Raw genomic sequence first — 16,181 nt, 5'->3', positions numbered from 1 at the left:
CAAACTGCCTTTGCTTTAAGCAGTATGAAAACCTCAAAATTCAGGTGGAAATCTAGAAAAATATAAATTTTGGCATTTTTATTAAAATTTGTATAACTACAGGCAGAAGGGTAGCAGGGTCTATTTTTATTTGACCTTAATATCATGTTTTGGCCAGTATCTGTGCAGTTACATGACTGCAGGTGATCTGGATTGATGTATCCTCAGCAGGGTAAGTGAGCACAGGGCTTGTAGAGATTAACCTGAGTAGACAAGTGCACATCTCCCCATCCATCAATGTGTAAGATTATTTTTTTTTACAGTGTGTAGTTCTTGTCTGAAACTTTCTTGTGGCAGATGCTTTTTAAGTGCTTTTTTTTTTTTGGCAAGAAAAAAAATAAATTTCCATATCTCCATGGTCCTTTAAAAAGAATAATCAACAGAGTGTGTGATCTTTGTCTGCTGGGGAACTGAATATAATACTTGCCATCCAGAGTGTTGAATTTTTCTGAGGAAAAATACAACCTACTACTCCCTCTCCTGGCCTCATAGGGGAAATATATAGAATTGTCAAAAGGGGGCATTCTTGCTTTTTCAGACAAATGAAATAAAAGTAATAAAATAAGTGTTGTGGTTAGACCTGTCGTTTAGGTATAGCAGAAATTGCCCAAGTTGACAAAGTATTTAGCCAAAGTTAATATGCCATCTGTTATATTTAATATCAGAAGTGATTTGCAGACTAATTCAGTCTCTTACTTTGTGGACAGAGGTTTTATTTCTCTCATCTAAGGTTTACCCAAAGCTTTTATTAATTTATGAAAACGCCCACTGCATGATTACACATGCTCTCTGTGTTAAAATACCTAAGCCCCCCAAGCTGTCAGTTAAATCTCACATATAACAATTCTCAATATATGCATGAAAATACAAATGTGGTAAAGTCCTGCCAGTCTGGTATAAGGATTTATTGCAAGTAATATGGCACTTTGATCTGGCATATGTAGCATTGCCAAGAAATAGTTGGACAAACTGTGCCTTCTTATAAGAATCTCTTGAAAGGACAAATCCTTAAGTGTAGCCGGTCTAGATGTACTTTTGGAAATTGATATATTACTGGTGCCCTGTGTAGTTCATTCTCCTTGAAACAAGATCAAATCTAGGACTGACTGCAAATAGAGAAGGATGTAGGTTTTAAGCTTCCACGTTAAGAGATAGCAACAAAGACGTTCACTTCTCAGTTTGCCTGAGCACTTACGGATTAAACCTGTTAATAAACTGGTGCTAGCAACTCCTGCTTATAACCAAATTTTACTTGTCCTGTCACAGTGAAATGCTGGGGTTTCAACCCTAAGCCCCAAATTAAGGTTGACATCTGGGTGATTCCCACAGCCCTTCACAAAGAGGTGGTGAGTTTCCCTTTCAGTTTCCCTCCAGGGTGCAGCCAGCCTGGCAGGGAGAGCCATTAGGTAAAGGAGCCCCAGGTGTCCCACATTAAGTAAGCAAAAGTCCGGTGTCACACTTAGGGATAAAAGCTGGGACCACTTGCAGGAAGAGGTAGTGTCTGTCTGTGAGGTGGATGTGCTTTGCAGATTTTCCTGTTGGGGAAGGACCTCCTGCCTCCCTGGGACTGGGCTCCAGTCAGGTCTGGCTTTTGTAAATGTGGGCTGTGTAGAGATTCAGTGTATGGCTTCCTTGGTCTTATGTGTTTGGTTTGTTGTCTCCCGTCCCTTCTATGGGAGACTGCATTTCACCGTTCATTCTACCCATTGTTGGTCGTGCAGTATTGTTGTTGGGGTCAGTTGGATTGATGTTGATTTATATATAATCTGACTTGTTTGTACCCCCAGTGCTCACCTATGTACCTGACCCTTTTGTATCAAATACAATTTGGTTATTGGTTCATCTTTATGCTGGCTGTGTCCTTTATGCTAGGCCTAATAATTGGCAAAACAAAATTGGTGACAAGGATGGCCCTGTCTGAAGTTCCTGGTTGGGAAGATCCTGTGTATAGTTTGCTGGCCCTTGAATGGATTAAATTTAGGGGACCATGTGAACAGTGGGAGAAGCAGTTGGTGGAGGCTGAACCACAGGATGTATTAGAAAATATTCAAATATTCTCCAGTAAGGCACAGGATGCTGTAACCTTTGGGAGATGGGTTATGGGTGGATATCCTGTTAACAGTATATAAGAAACACCACCAGCAAAAAGAACACTTACTGGCTGAATGTTCCTGTATGTGAGCTCAGATTATGACATTAGAATCTGTAAACAAGCTCCTTACTGATAAACTAGATACTTCTCAAACTGTACCTGAGAAGGATACAGTACAAGTTGCCCAGTGTAAATGTGGGAAGAGATGGGGACAATGTAGTCATAAGAAGGTCCATTCAGAGGTTATACAGGTGGATGTATACCATAACCCTGATGACTTTGATGATATCTGGCACCTGGCAGAGTCTGATGGGGCTGGTGCCTCAGATGACTCTGTAGATACGAGACCAGTCATCAAGAAGAAGGTGGAATTTTCTGAGGGTGAGCCACCAGTAAATAGACCTACAATGGAAGATTTCACACAGCAAGAAATCAGTGATATTCTTGCATGGTTCAGTCAGAGACCAGGAGAGCCCCTTCTTGCTTGGATGGTTTGTTTATATGATCAGGGAGCATCAGGGGTTAGCCTGGATAATTTTGACTGCAGGAAGTTAGTAACTAAGTTCAGACCCTCTGGTGCAGGAAGCCTTTCGGACTAATGATGACGGTACTAATCTTTTGGCTTTAGCTGCTGTGGGGTGCAAAGCAAAATACCCCCTAGAGAATTCCTGGCCAGGTTCTGACCGCCATGGTATACTCTGCAGGATGGTATACAGCGATTGAAGGAAGAAGGAATGAACCTGGCCATTCATGTAGGCCATGTTGATGTGTTGATGCAACTTCGATTGTCTGTGCCTGAGAAATGCAATCATTAGGACTGCTCCACCAGCTTATAAGAATGTTCTTGTAACTCTCTTATTGAGTGAAACAGGAAATCCCATTAGAGATGTACTTGAGAAAATGCATCAGCTAGGTGACCTTGGAGAATGGACTCCCCAGGAGCGTCAGGGCTATAGAGAATTCCGATGTCAACGGGGTGCCTGGGAGTATACACAGAACCAAGACACCCGATGCAGTAAAAATACCAGACGTCGGGTGTTCTGAGGACAATTGTTTAAAGCTTTATTGAAAGATGGTGTAACTCTTGCTAAAATTGATGGTCTTGACACCAGTGGATTATGGAGGTTGTACAAACAGTGAGGGTTACAGAAACCCTGTAGAAAAGTGCAGAATTATCAAGCACACTGGTCAAACTATTCAGTCTACAGCACTCCCTCTGGATCCTCAATGGGATTCCACCTTTGCTTATGGTGGGCCCTCCAGAAGCAGTTTGGTTGTTCTGGGGAAGAACCATGAATGGCAGCAGTATTCTGACCTGTACCCCTCAAGAGACGGTAGGTACTGTAATCAATATTGAAATATTGGCCAAGCTCCGGTACATTGGGCGTGGGAGGACTGATGACCCCATGTGGAGCTACAAAATTCTGGAAAAACCAGTCCTCTCAAATAGTAAAGGCACTAGGAGATACCGGAGCGGAGGCCTCCTTGATTTATGGAAATCCGAAGAAATTTAAAGGTCAGTCTGTGATTATAACAGGACTGGGTGGGAAACAAATTGAAGCACTACAAACTCAAATTTATATGAAAATTGGAAATCTTCCAAAATGACAGTATACAGTCATGATTGTTCTGATCCCAGAGTATTTAATTGGAATAGATATTCTGAAGGGACTTATTTCGAATCATGTTGATGGTCGTTATCAATTTAGGGTAAAGAGTTATATCACTAACTGAGCAGTTTTAGTAGGGAAGATCCCAACTGCAACAAAGGTAGGAACCATGAAACAATACAGGATTCCAGGTGGTCATGAAGAAATTTGCCAAACAATCAAAGATTTACTGGCTGCAGGGGTTTTAAAACTGACTAGCACAATGTGGAATAGTCCAATCTGGCCAGTCAAAAAGGCTGATGGATCCTGGAGAATGACTGTGGATTATAGAGAACTGAACAAGAGCACTTTAATAGAAAGAGTTCAGAGGCATCCTGGCACGTGGTATGCTGTCATTGACCTGGCCAATGCATATTTTACGATTCCGATTGCAGAAGAGCATTGGGATCAATTTGCATTTACATGGCAAGGACGGCAGTATACCTTTACCAGGTTGTCTCAAGGATGGGTGTATAGTCCAACTATTTTCCATAGAATAGTGGCTGAGCACCTGGCTGAGGTAAAGCTCCCTTCTCATATGCAAATGATCCACTATATAGATGACATCCTGATTCAGGGGACCAATGAGGGTGAATTAGAACAAATGCTTGAAGTGTTACTAAGGCATATGAGGCAGAAAGGTTAGGAGATTAATCCTACTAAGATCCAAGGGCCATCTCAGCTAAATTCCTAGGAATACATTGGAACTGTGGTCATCAAAGTACTACCTAAAGCTTGTCAAAAGATTCTTGACTTTGCTATACCATGGAATAAGGAGGCACAGAGATTTATCAGACTGTTTGTTTTCTGGAGACAACATATTCCACATTTAGGACAGATTCTGGCCCCATTATACAAGGTAACTCACAAAAAGCATGAACTTGAATTGGGAAATGAGCAGCAGGCTGCCTTTGAATTGGCAAAAGAGGCTATTCAAAGGGCTTTGGGCTTATGGCCGATGCAGGATGGCAAAATAGAATTAAATGTATCTGTAAATGGGTCATATGCTAATTGGAGCCTCTGGCAGAAACAAGGGAAGAGAAGAGTCCCCTTAGGATTTTGGGGAAGAAAGTTACCAGAGGCAGGACATAATTACATGCCCTTTGAGAAACAACTATTAGCCTGTTATTGGGCCTTGATAGAAACCAAGCAGCTCACGATAGGCCACGAGGTGGCCCTGCACCCCAAAATCCCTATTATGCAGTGGGTTAAAAGCTCCCCAAAGACTCACCAAATAGGGCATGCGCAAGAATTGAGCATTATCAAATGGAAATGGTACATCCGGAAAAGAGCAAAGGTAGGACCTGGTGGTGTTGCTGCCCTCCATGAGCAAGTAGTGGCTGCCCCCATGCAGGATCAAGAGGTAAAGCCTGATCCTATAGGTGAACAGGAATCCCCTGTGCAGTGGGGGAAGACCCTGGTTCAGCTGCTACCTCTTGAAAGGGAACATGCGTGGTTTACAGATGGGTCAGCTAAATATATAGGAGAGAAGAGGTTTTGGAAGGCAGTAGCTTATCATCCTCATTCAGGGAAATTTCTGGAGACCACAGGAGAAGGGGAAAGTAGCCAATATGCTGAGTTATATGCAGCGTATATGGCTTTAAAACAAGAGGATTTAGGGGAATTGTCACCTATACACTGATTCTTGGTCAGTGGCAAATGGATTGGCTACTTGGCTGCCAATATGGGTAGCCAAAGATTGGAAAAGTTATTCTAAAACGGTCTGGGGAAAGGCAATCTGGAAAGATATTTGGGATCTGGTTCAAAGAACCAAGGTGACAGTAATCTATGTAGATGTTCATAGTAGTATAAATTCACTTGAGTGTCTTTACAATTCTGTCACTGATAACTGGGCAAAGATTTCCCAAGCCGGACTGGAGTTTCCTCAGGAGGGAGACTGTGAAGGCTTGGCAAAATGGGCACACCAGAAATGGGGGCATCTTGGGGAAAAGGCCACTTACAAGTGGGCCCAAGAGCGTGGGATAGTTAAGTCACTGGATATGATCAAAACAATAATTGCCCAGTGTCCTGCGTGCCAGCATACTCATAAGCACCTGGTACCAAATATTGTAAAAGGACAGTTGGGAAGAGGGAAATTGCCAGGACAAATCTGGCAGATGGACTATATTGGCCCTTTACCCCAGGACTGAGTGTGTAAATACATCTGCGCTGCAGTTGACGTATATTCAGGATACCTGATTGCTTATCCCTGCAGAAAAGCCATGCACCATAGTACTACCTATACCATAGATATAATGAACCTATACTATGACATCCCCTTACAAATACAAACTGATAATGGGTCCCACTTCAAAAATAAATTTGTACAGCAGTATGCAGAGCAGCATAACATTCAATGGATCTTCAATATCCCATACTATCCACAGGCTGCAGGATTAATTGAATGAATGGGCTTTTAAAGGAGCAGTTAAAGCTGGGAAATGGAAACCTATCCTGATGGAGATCTAACCTCACGGATGCGCTCCACACCCTCAACAATAGACCCACTGGGGAGATGGAGACGCCCTTGATGCATATGACTATGCCCAATCTGCAAATAACGCCTCTAATGGTAAGTGGAACTTTAACTTACAGGGAAATGGTTCCAGGTGCTATGGCCCCCTACCAGGCCACTCCAGAGGCTGCTGGGCTAGATCTTTATGCATCAGAACTGGTAAAGATAAATCGAGGCCAGACAAGGGTTATTAACAACGGGTTAGGAATCCAAATTCCCCCAAGACACTTTGGATTAATAACTGCTTGCTCAAACCTAGCCCTAAAAGACATTCATGTAATGGGAGGAGTGATTGATGCAGACAACCAGGGAGAGATCAAAGTAATCCTGCTGAATAATGGTGAACAAGATTTAGTTATTCAACCCAATGATAGAGTATCACAGCTATTAATATTACCAATTTTGAAAACAACAGTGAGGAAGGGGCACCCACCCCATGTCACTACTGTTTGTGGAGACAAAGGATTTGGATCCACCAACTTAGGTAATGGGGCAAAAGTATGGGTCCAAGGGCTGAGTGGCCCCCCTGAGCCAGCTGAAGTAATAGCTGTAGGAAAAGATAACACCATCCTAATCATGAAGCCTGGACAGAAAAAGTGGGAACATGTCCCCACAAATAAATGTTATTTGCAGGAATAACGATGGTCTAAAGTTTTGTCTTCTAGATCTTGTGTGGCACTGCCGGGAACATGAAATCACTCCTGTGACAAATGTATTCGACCTGAATGGGCAGCATACGGACTGGAATACAAGTTGATGCTGAACTGTGCTGAGCAGATGACATCAGCTTCAGATGCACAGTCACACTGATCTTCCAATGAAAAAGACCACAACGGTGAAGAATATGAAGAAACAGCTCAGATGACTTTGGCAGTGTCTGTAGCCAAATACAAGATAAAGATGTCACACTTTGTGTGTGAGATTGAGGGCTGTGGTCCACCCATAAATCAAGGGGCTGAGTGAAATGCTGGGGTTTCAACCCTAAGCCCCAAATTAAGGTTGACATCTGGGTGATTCCCACAGCCCTTCACAAAGGGGGGGTGAGTTTCCCTTTCAGTTTCCCTCCAGGGTGTGCCCGGCCTGGCAGGGAGAGCCATTAGGTAAAGGAGCCCCAGGTGTCCTGCATTAAGTAAACAAAGGTCATGTGTCCCACTTAGGGATAAAAGCTGGGACCACTTGCAGGAAGGGGCAGTGTCTGTCTGTGAGGTGGATGCACTTTGCAGTTTCCTGTTGGGGAAGGACCTCCTGCCTCCCTGGGACTGGGCTCCAGTCAGGTCTGGCTTTTGTAAATGTGGGCTGTGTAGAGATTCAGTGTGTGGGTTCCTTGGTCTTATGTATTTGGCTTGTTGTCTCAGTTGTCTCCCATCCCTTCTATGGGAAACTGCATGTCACCAATTTTTCCACCTATTGTTGGTCATGCGGTGTCGTTGTTGGGGTCAGTTGGATTGATGTCGATTATGTATAATCTGACTGACTTGTTTGCACCCCCCCTGCTCACCCATGTACTGACCCTTTTGTATCAAATACAATTTGGTTATTGGTTCATCTTTATGCTGGCTGTGTCCTTTATGCTAGGCCTAATAATTGGCAAAACACACAGGTATTTGTAATATTTTTATTTGCTGTAATGAAGAAAATACTTTTTATATAGTCCTTATCATTAGGTAAACTCTTCCTATATGTGGTAATTAATAGGCTTTACAATTAATAGTCTGGATCAACTAGGGCAAAGAAACATGACCTGCATTTAAAAAACATCACATCTGACTGAAGTTATGGAGTTTTTTTCTCTTGCATAAAGAGTAATCACTTTCTTTTTGGAATTCAGTTTATCTAGCTAATGCAAATAAAAAATTACATTTCTATCTGCCCTAAGAATATTTTAGCTACCATGTTCTAAAAAGTTGCTGTTTTTTCAACCAAGATTCTAGTTTTTACACCTCAACATCTAATTTAATTGTAGTGCAGTGTTAGGGTTGGGGTCAAAATGTTTCTCATGATAGAAGGTATAATCAGAAGACGTTGGCACAACAAACAGGTTATGAGTTCAGCTCTTTAGGAGTATGTAGCTTTAGAGCAGCATTGGAAACAGCCATAAAATAGTTGAGTTTTAAAACAAAAATTTCCATGATCTTTATGCACTACCAGTAGTCATTTATACTTGAGGAAAGTGGGTGCAAGGTACTACCAGATACTACTTAATCACTCAACAAATTTATAAGTAATGGCTAAGCTGCAGAGAAACACACCGTTTACACTGACAGTTTTCTCATGGTAATGGAAAAAAAGCTTTGGCCTGAAGCACTTGCTTCTGAGCTCCTCATATCTCTACTTAGCCAGGGTGGGAGGTTAATTTGGAATTAAATATTTGCATCAAATACTCAAGCTTGCTATGCTTTAAATTGCTAGCTTAGACTTACTCTTATGGAGACTTGGACCTGGGTAATTGAAAAAAGTTCAAACTCCCACACATTGCACATGTTCATTCCTGGTCCTCTTACTATTGTAACTTACCTATCAATAGCCCATGTTATTGAGATGTGGTTAGTGTAGAGTTTGATTCTGCAAGGTGCTAGGTGTTCTTCCCTTGATCCTGTAGGGCTTTTAAGGATGTGTGTAAGCAAATGACTAGGCTCCAGTGGGATGGATAACTTGTGCACTCAATATGAAGCATGTAACCTGGTCCTTGGGCAAGTTGGGCTCTAAATGACTTTGCCACAGAGGAATGTAGGCTTGGAGGTGAACCTTGCTGCAGTCTTAAGCTTGTTCTTGAAGATAATAAAGAATTCTTTGTTTATGGCATTGTATCACTCTGAGGTTTCACAAATCTTAGTAAGCCTTTCCAAAAGGTCTGTCCTGTTCATCTGTGCTCTGGTTTGAAGGGTTTTCTGTGTCACTAGAAACTAGTGAAACTTTTGGCTACTCTTTGAATAGTTTCCTTATTATGGAGAATTCTGTTCTGAAAATGATAGCAGGTTTGAAACAGTAAAGCTGCTTCTGTAATTGTTTTACTGAGCTGTAGCTTGGCATCTCTGAGTTGTTTTGGACTGCTTGAATTTGCTGTTGGCTTTGAAGTTCCTGGGAATATGTACTTTAGACATGGACATGCTGTAGTCCAGAGAACTGAGCAGTTCAGTGATGTCAGCTCCAGGTATGGAAAGAGTAAGGGTCTTGCACACAGTGTTTTTGTGGATTCTTGTCCTTGCCACTGCCCTGCAGTCAGACCTAATTCCAAAATGCAAAGGAGGAAGGAAGGAACTTGCTGTGTCTGTAGGGGCCATAAGCTAAGAGGGATAGAGATAATTTCTGGGATAGCATGGTGTAAGTTATACATTGTGAAGCTCTACTATCAGTGGTAAATTTAATCAGGCAAAGTTATTTTAGGAAGACTTTAATTACACAGGGAAAGATCTGTATTGTTCCAAATATTGCACAGAGTTGGGGAAAGAAAGAAGGGGGAAAAAAATAACAAAACCAAAATAAACCACCATCACCAAACAACTGAAAAACCTGGTGATTAGGAAACTGAGAAGTTTCTAAAACCTCTGCTAGCTCTCAGCATTAGAAAGAATATAATGAATATAAATAATGTCAACCAGGTGTTGCATAAACACAGAGATCTAACTCCTGAAGGGAACAAACTTAGATTGACAAGCAGTAAGATCAGTAATCTAAGGACATGCTATTGCACCAGCCTGATCCAGTAAAATGCTTCAGTTGGGGGCCAGCCTTGTCCAGCTCATGTTTAACCACGTGGATTTATGAGAAGTCAGTGTCTCACATAACTGGTCCTTTCACTGACTTAGTAAGTGAAGCTGTCAGGATGACAATAGTTTCTGCTTTACGTTAACACCATGCTCTGGCTAATCCAGGTGAGAGAGACAATTATGATGATTTTAATAATATTAATGAACTCTGTGTCTGTCCAGCTTTAGAGGAAGTTAGGTACACAGCAGTCTGCTAACACTTTCCTGTTTTCACTTGATCAGTTTAGGCTGTCTTCAGTTTATAATAATTTTGAGCTTCAAAAAAAAAGCTTCAGGTGCCTGTTTCTTACTTGTTTTAATACCTCTTTGGACAATACATGGGATAATTTTTCTCAGCAGTGTAATGGACTCCAGTTTAAGTAAGAACCAGCATGAGAGGTTTCGATACTAAATTAAAACTTGATTCTGTACAGAGTTCAAATTTGGTATGAAAACTATCATGATTTGCATGTCATTTTGGTTGTGAATTTCTACATGGCCTGCTGGACATGCTTCACTTGAAACCATACTCCTGTAGACCTTGGTTTCATTTAAAAAAGAGGAAAAAAACCCTCAAAACCCTTGAGAGGATAACCCAGGTCGCTCTAAAACCAGTCTTTGAACTTGTATGTGCAATGAATGTAGTGCAAAGCTTTGTTAGGACAAAGCTTTATTAGAAGAATTGAGAGAAATGAAGCTGATCTATTGTTCAAACTCCCACACAGAAACTCGTTTGATATGATGCAGAAGATGAACAAAAGCCAGAATTTCCTGGTCAAGTGTGTACTTGGCTCACAGATAAGAGCAAAATTCCAAAGTGTTCTTGGTGTTTGGGAAAATGCAGAGTCAGTTCTGGAACTCTTGACTTGGCTTTGGCTTCAATTAGTAGTGCACATACTGTATTAAGCAAGAAACAAAGCAGGGAAACACTTTTGGTGTTGGTGGTGGGTGGCAAGAAAAGTTAAACCAGAGGAGAATGATAAATAATGTGTTAGTCTCTGAAAGGAGAGGTGTCATCGTATTCCTGACACACTGTCAAGCAGATGTTTTACTGATTTGACTTTCTGTGTTGAAGAACACACAACAGTTACTTAGTAAGTGGTTTTATAGGGAATCTCACCCATGTTACAATAAACAGAGCTCAGAGATAACGTATCTTTTGTGCTTTTATGCTTTCTGGATGATAACTGTGAAAAATTACCTAGTGAAGGTTAGCAAGCTGTACTTGTGGCCATTTTCTCATGACCCCTGAGTGATAAAGTTTACTATCTTGGATCATGATGCGCTGTCAAATGACAGGTTTGCCTGTCTGGCCAACAAAAAGTAATTGAGGAGTGTTACAGTTTTACAATCCATATTTCACCAAATTTGTAGCTTTTTGAGCTGCTAGACCTGAACAAAACAGGTCAGCATTGACAGAATAAGGTTGGCTCTCATTTTTCTTCAGTTTTTGACTACTTCTGTGTGTGCACCTTGTGCTTAAAAGCATCGTATAGGAAGCACAGAGCTTTCTGGAGGTATTGCTGTTATAATTTCACTTATAGCTCGAATTAGGATTTTTGGTCTTGTGGTACAGTATTTTTTTTTTTCTTGGTGGCCGTTCTAAAAACTGTATCTTGAATCCCAGATCTGCATGAATTTAAGCAAGTAATTTGATAGACTTCTGTAAGTGGGGAATTAGGAAATCCCTACCAGCTGTAACTGTTTAATAGTGGAAGCTTTGCTGACCTTAGGTTAGCTGTCCACAAGCCATTTATTTTTGTAGGTATGGGGCCAAGATACAAAGCAGCAAAATTGCTTCTCTCTTGCTCTGTTTCTCACCCCCTTCCCTTCAGTAGTGGTTTCATCTACTGCACTTGTGTTGTGCCCTGAAATATATGAGTAATTGAAAAAAACCACAACAAACAAACCCAAAAACCCCACCCCAAAAATCTGTGGCTTTTAAAAATATTCTTTTAGGCTTTGAGGCAGCAGAATCTGTGTAAATAGATCCTTATGGCAGAGTTTCCCTGAAGCTGTGAAATACCTGCTTACTTGGTGACTAGCTTGGTGAATTTTTTTTTACATAGCTTCATCCTCAGATACCTTCATCTGCATGAAATGTCTTATCTTGCTACTTTGAATGTGTATATGTCTAATAATAAATATGTAGCAAAGTATAACATCTAAGACAGGCTGGTTTATATAATTACACTTTTCCAGGCAAGCTATGTCTAGAAAGAGGAAATCTTAAAGAAAAGAGGCTGTTTTGGCTACAGAAAATGACTCATTTAAGCTCCTGTAGGGAAGGAGACTTAACAGTGACACAAAATACAAGATATACATGTTACTTGGAAAAGGCTTAGTGTACGGTACTGTACTACGTACTGTAGTGTGCAAGATGCTCCACTTTGAATTACATGCTGACCTCAGGTTCTGAGGCTTGACAGAATTGCAGGAAAGGAGGGAGAGGTGAGACTTTTAGTTAGTGAGCTACCACTTCTCTGGGCTTCAGGATATTCTCATGGATCTGATAAGTATGTTCTTCAGGAAGTCTATGTTGCTGTCCTTCCTTGTATATGCTCCATGAGAATTGCATAGGTGTATTTAGTCTTTCAAGCATTGTTCGCCTTTTATAGGGTACAGAAGTCACTGTTAAGAAACAGTCTGTGATATTGTGCTGGTGGCCAAAGGAAAGCTGGTTATTCAGAACTTTTTGTAACAAGATGAGATTTCTCAACTTTGCCAGAACTTTGGCTTCTACAGATGGACTTCTCCTAGAAGTTTTGTATAGTGTTCTGCCCTAGAAAAAGATATTTAGGGAACACTTTAGATGCATTCATTTTTTGCTGACTGGAAAACAAAGTCTTATGCTAGTCAAATGCTTTCATAGGTATGTAGTGGCTGTCTGTTTCAGGCAATTTAGTAAATAGACTTCATTGTAACCCCAGAACAAGTGTGCTGAAAATCCTACATTTCCATGTACCAGAGAAAAGAGATCTCTATTTGTGCTATAGCAGTAAGATATTCCATGATCAAATACAAAGGGGAAAAAAGCTTTCATGTGAGGTGTGGGATGCACTGCAAGACCCCAAGATAAAAATGTGTTTTTCAAGTTAGATGTAGTGTAACTGGTAGCACAGCTGAGATGAGACTCGTGTTCAATATGTATAAAACACTAGAAAAGGTGTTAAATGAGCTGGAAAAATTAGGAATGATTGAACTAGTGTGGGGACCAAATGCTTCTCCTTTGTGTGAAGTGTCTGAACTCCTTGCTACAGACTTGGTGTAAATATGTTAAGGGCAAATCAAGAAATTAAAATATAATAGGAATTATGAACCAAGATTCCAAAGTAAATGAAGAACTTAAATATATGCAAGAAATGATAATATTGTTATATTAGTGCTGGCCTTCAACAGAGCACATACTGGACTGAAACAGCTTTGTAAAGGAGAACTTGTGGGAGAAAAAAATTTAATGGAAAAGTTTAAGCTTATACCTTGTGCTTGAATGCTTTGGTGTGAAATAAAGCTAGATTTTTTTTTTAGAAAATGTTTTATTGTGTTAGGAAAGAACTTTTTTCTGCTTATATTTGATATTAGGAAAAGGTTTTTACAAGATACTAAGATAAAGTTTTTCCAGCCTGCAGTTATAATGGATTTTCTTAAATTAAAAAACTCCACAACCAAACAACAAAAAAAACCCAACCTGAAGCAACTCTGTGGGATTTGCTAGCATGTTATATTACCCTGAGGCAGGATCAATTTTACCTGTTAGTCAAGGCAGAAGTTTGTCTGGCTTTCCTTTAAAAAAAAATTATGATAAAGACTAGGTCTCCCTGCTTTCATCTGTTCACATGTTTGACTGTCTTTACCTGATACGTAGGATTCTAAGTTGCTTATTTCTTGTCTTCTCTGTGCTGAATAATCAGCAAATCTTTGCAAGACCCTTTTGCATAGTGGAAAACTGTTACAGTCTCTCCTCAAATGGAATGTTACACAAAACAGCTTTGTTAAAGGTAGTTAGATATAGTACAAATAAAAAAAAAACAATGTAGGAAAGATTGAGGTGATACTCAGAGCCAAACCCAAATGCCAGTGTAGAAACACTCACTGCTTCCCAAATCTTTATTTCTTGATGCAAGAGTCTTTCCTTCTAAATATCCCCTTAAAGGACAGGAAAAATTTTGTGTCTTTGCAGCACTGCTCCTATTGTTACAAGGGCCAGCTTCCTGTGTTTGTGGTTTTTCAAAGCTTGTAGCAAGTGGCATTTTGCTGTGGTCTGTGTTGGACAGGATACAATCCTATGTGTATTTCACTTCGATATTATAGAGGGGAGGGACTAGCGAAGTTGTTTCATGAACTACTCTGTCAAATAGCCTGAGAGACACCTAGCCTCCCATAAGATTTGCACATTTGAATCTCATCTATCAAAGGAAAGTCTGATATTTTCTAGGATGCTACAATTTGTGGAAATGAATGAGCTTAATTAAGCTCTTGGGAAGCTCTCACAAATGGCTAGAGATAAATATCAAATGGGGTCAATACACTGTCATGAGACTTTTGGCTTGTTACTGGATGTTCCTATCCCTTTGGGATGGCCTAGAGGGCAAGGACTTCTGAGAAGATTGGGGTCGGCCATGATTAAAGCTATATTTAGAAACTTTTTTAATTGCATAGACTTCAGGCACATTACAACTGGCTGATTTTTTTTTTTTTTTATGGAATAGTTTTCTGTTAGAAAATGCAGTTTAGTGGAAATCAGAATGTTTCATGGGACTATGTCAATCTGACTAGCTTTTGACAGGAGGTAAGAAAATTAACTCAATTTTTCAGTGTGTTAGTAATATGAGAAGGTGTCATTAGGACAATGTATGCCTCATTGAACTGTTTGACATGTTTCATGTTGAAACTCAATGCGGAATGAAAGTAATCATACTATTCAACCAAGCTATAAATTCAAGTATATAATATTAAGTATCTGATCTGCTACAGAGTAATTTGTTGACAGTAATTCATATTAAAATGGAATGTGTAGGTAGCCACAAAATTTTTCACCCAGTGTCACTTCCACAGAATGGTATTTGGATACCTGAAACAATAAAAGAACAAAAAATGCTGGAATACTTTGGAAAAGAGAAGTTCTGCTCAACTTGAGGGACACTTGGCAGACTAAAACCCAAATAGTGATAAAAATCAAATGTGCCAGTGGAAAAGGTATTTGTCAGTCCTGTGAGTCTGGAAAAAAAAGTGGTGGGCCCAGATCTTGCTACAGGCTACACAGAAACACTGGAAAGTACCTACTGAATGCAAAAAGTGGCCAACCTGGTAGAAATCACATAGACCTACACAAGTCCATGGGACCAGATGGGATGGAGCCGAGGGTGCTGAAGGAACTGGCTGGGGTGCTCGCCAAGCTGCTTTCCATCATTTCCCAGCAGTCTTGGCTGACTGGGGAGGTCCCGACAGATTGGAAATCAGCAAATGTGATGCCCATCTATCAGAAGGATCAGAAGGATGATCCGGGAAATTACAGGCCTGACAGCTTGACATTGGTGCCTGGGAAGCTGATGAAGCCGATCATCCTGAGTACCATCACACAACACATGCAGGACAACCAGGTTATCAGGCCCAGTCAGCATGGGCTTATGAAAGGCAGGTCCTGCTTGACAAACCTGATCTCCTTCTATGACCGGGCAACCCGCTTATTGGATGAGGGAAAGGCTGTGGATGTTGTCTACCTTGATTTTAGCAAGGCCTTTGACACCGTTTCCCACAGCATTCTCCTGGTGAAACTGGCTGTTCGAGACTTGGATGGGAACACGCTTTGCTGGGTAAAAAAACTGTCTGGATGGCCAGGCCCAAAGAGTTGTGGTGAACAGAGTTAAATCCGGTTGGCAGTCGGTCTCGTGGTTTCCCCCAGGGCTTGGTGTTGGGGCCACTCTTGTTTAACATCTTTATTGATGATCTAGACTAGGGGATCAAGTGCACCCTCAGTCAGTTTGCAGGTGACCCCAAGTTGGGTGGGAGTGTTGATCTGCTCGAGGGCAAGGAGGCTCTGCAGAGAGACCTGAACAAGCTGGGAGCGATGGGTTGAGGCCAGCTGGGGGAGTCTCAATAAGGCCAAATGCTGGGGGCTGCCCTTGGGCCACGACAACCCC

General features: G+C 41.0%; 1 protein-coding gene across 1 annotated transcript in view; it reads left to right on the top strand.

Annotated features, from left to right (window-relative positions):
- The first annotated feature begins 2,229 nt into the window (after positions 1–2,229).
- The window catches only part of BCL11A (B cell CLL/lymphoma 11A), a 135,511-nt gene continuing 121,559 nt past the window's right edge, over positions 2,230–16,181 (top strand). The window contains exon 1 of the mRNA XM_026844682.1: positions 2,230–2,512. Coding sequence (XP_026700483.1) covers positions 2,230–2,512 — 283 coding nt within the window. The remainder of the gene's footprint in view (positions 2,513–16,181) is intronic.

This window comes from Athene cunicularia (genome assembly GCF_003259725.1).
Source record: "Athene cunicularia isolate RWA chromosome 3 unlocalized genomic scaffold, athCun1 chr3_part1, whole genome shotgun sequence".
Lineage (NCBI taxonomy): Eukaryota > Metazoa > Chordata > Aves > Strigiformes > Strigidae > Athene > Athene cunicularia.
This window is presented reverse-complemented; position numbering and strand designations above follow the sequence as displayed.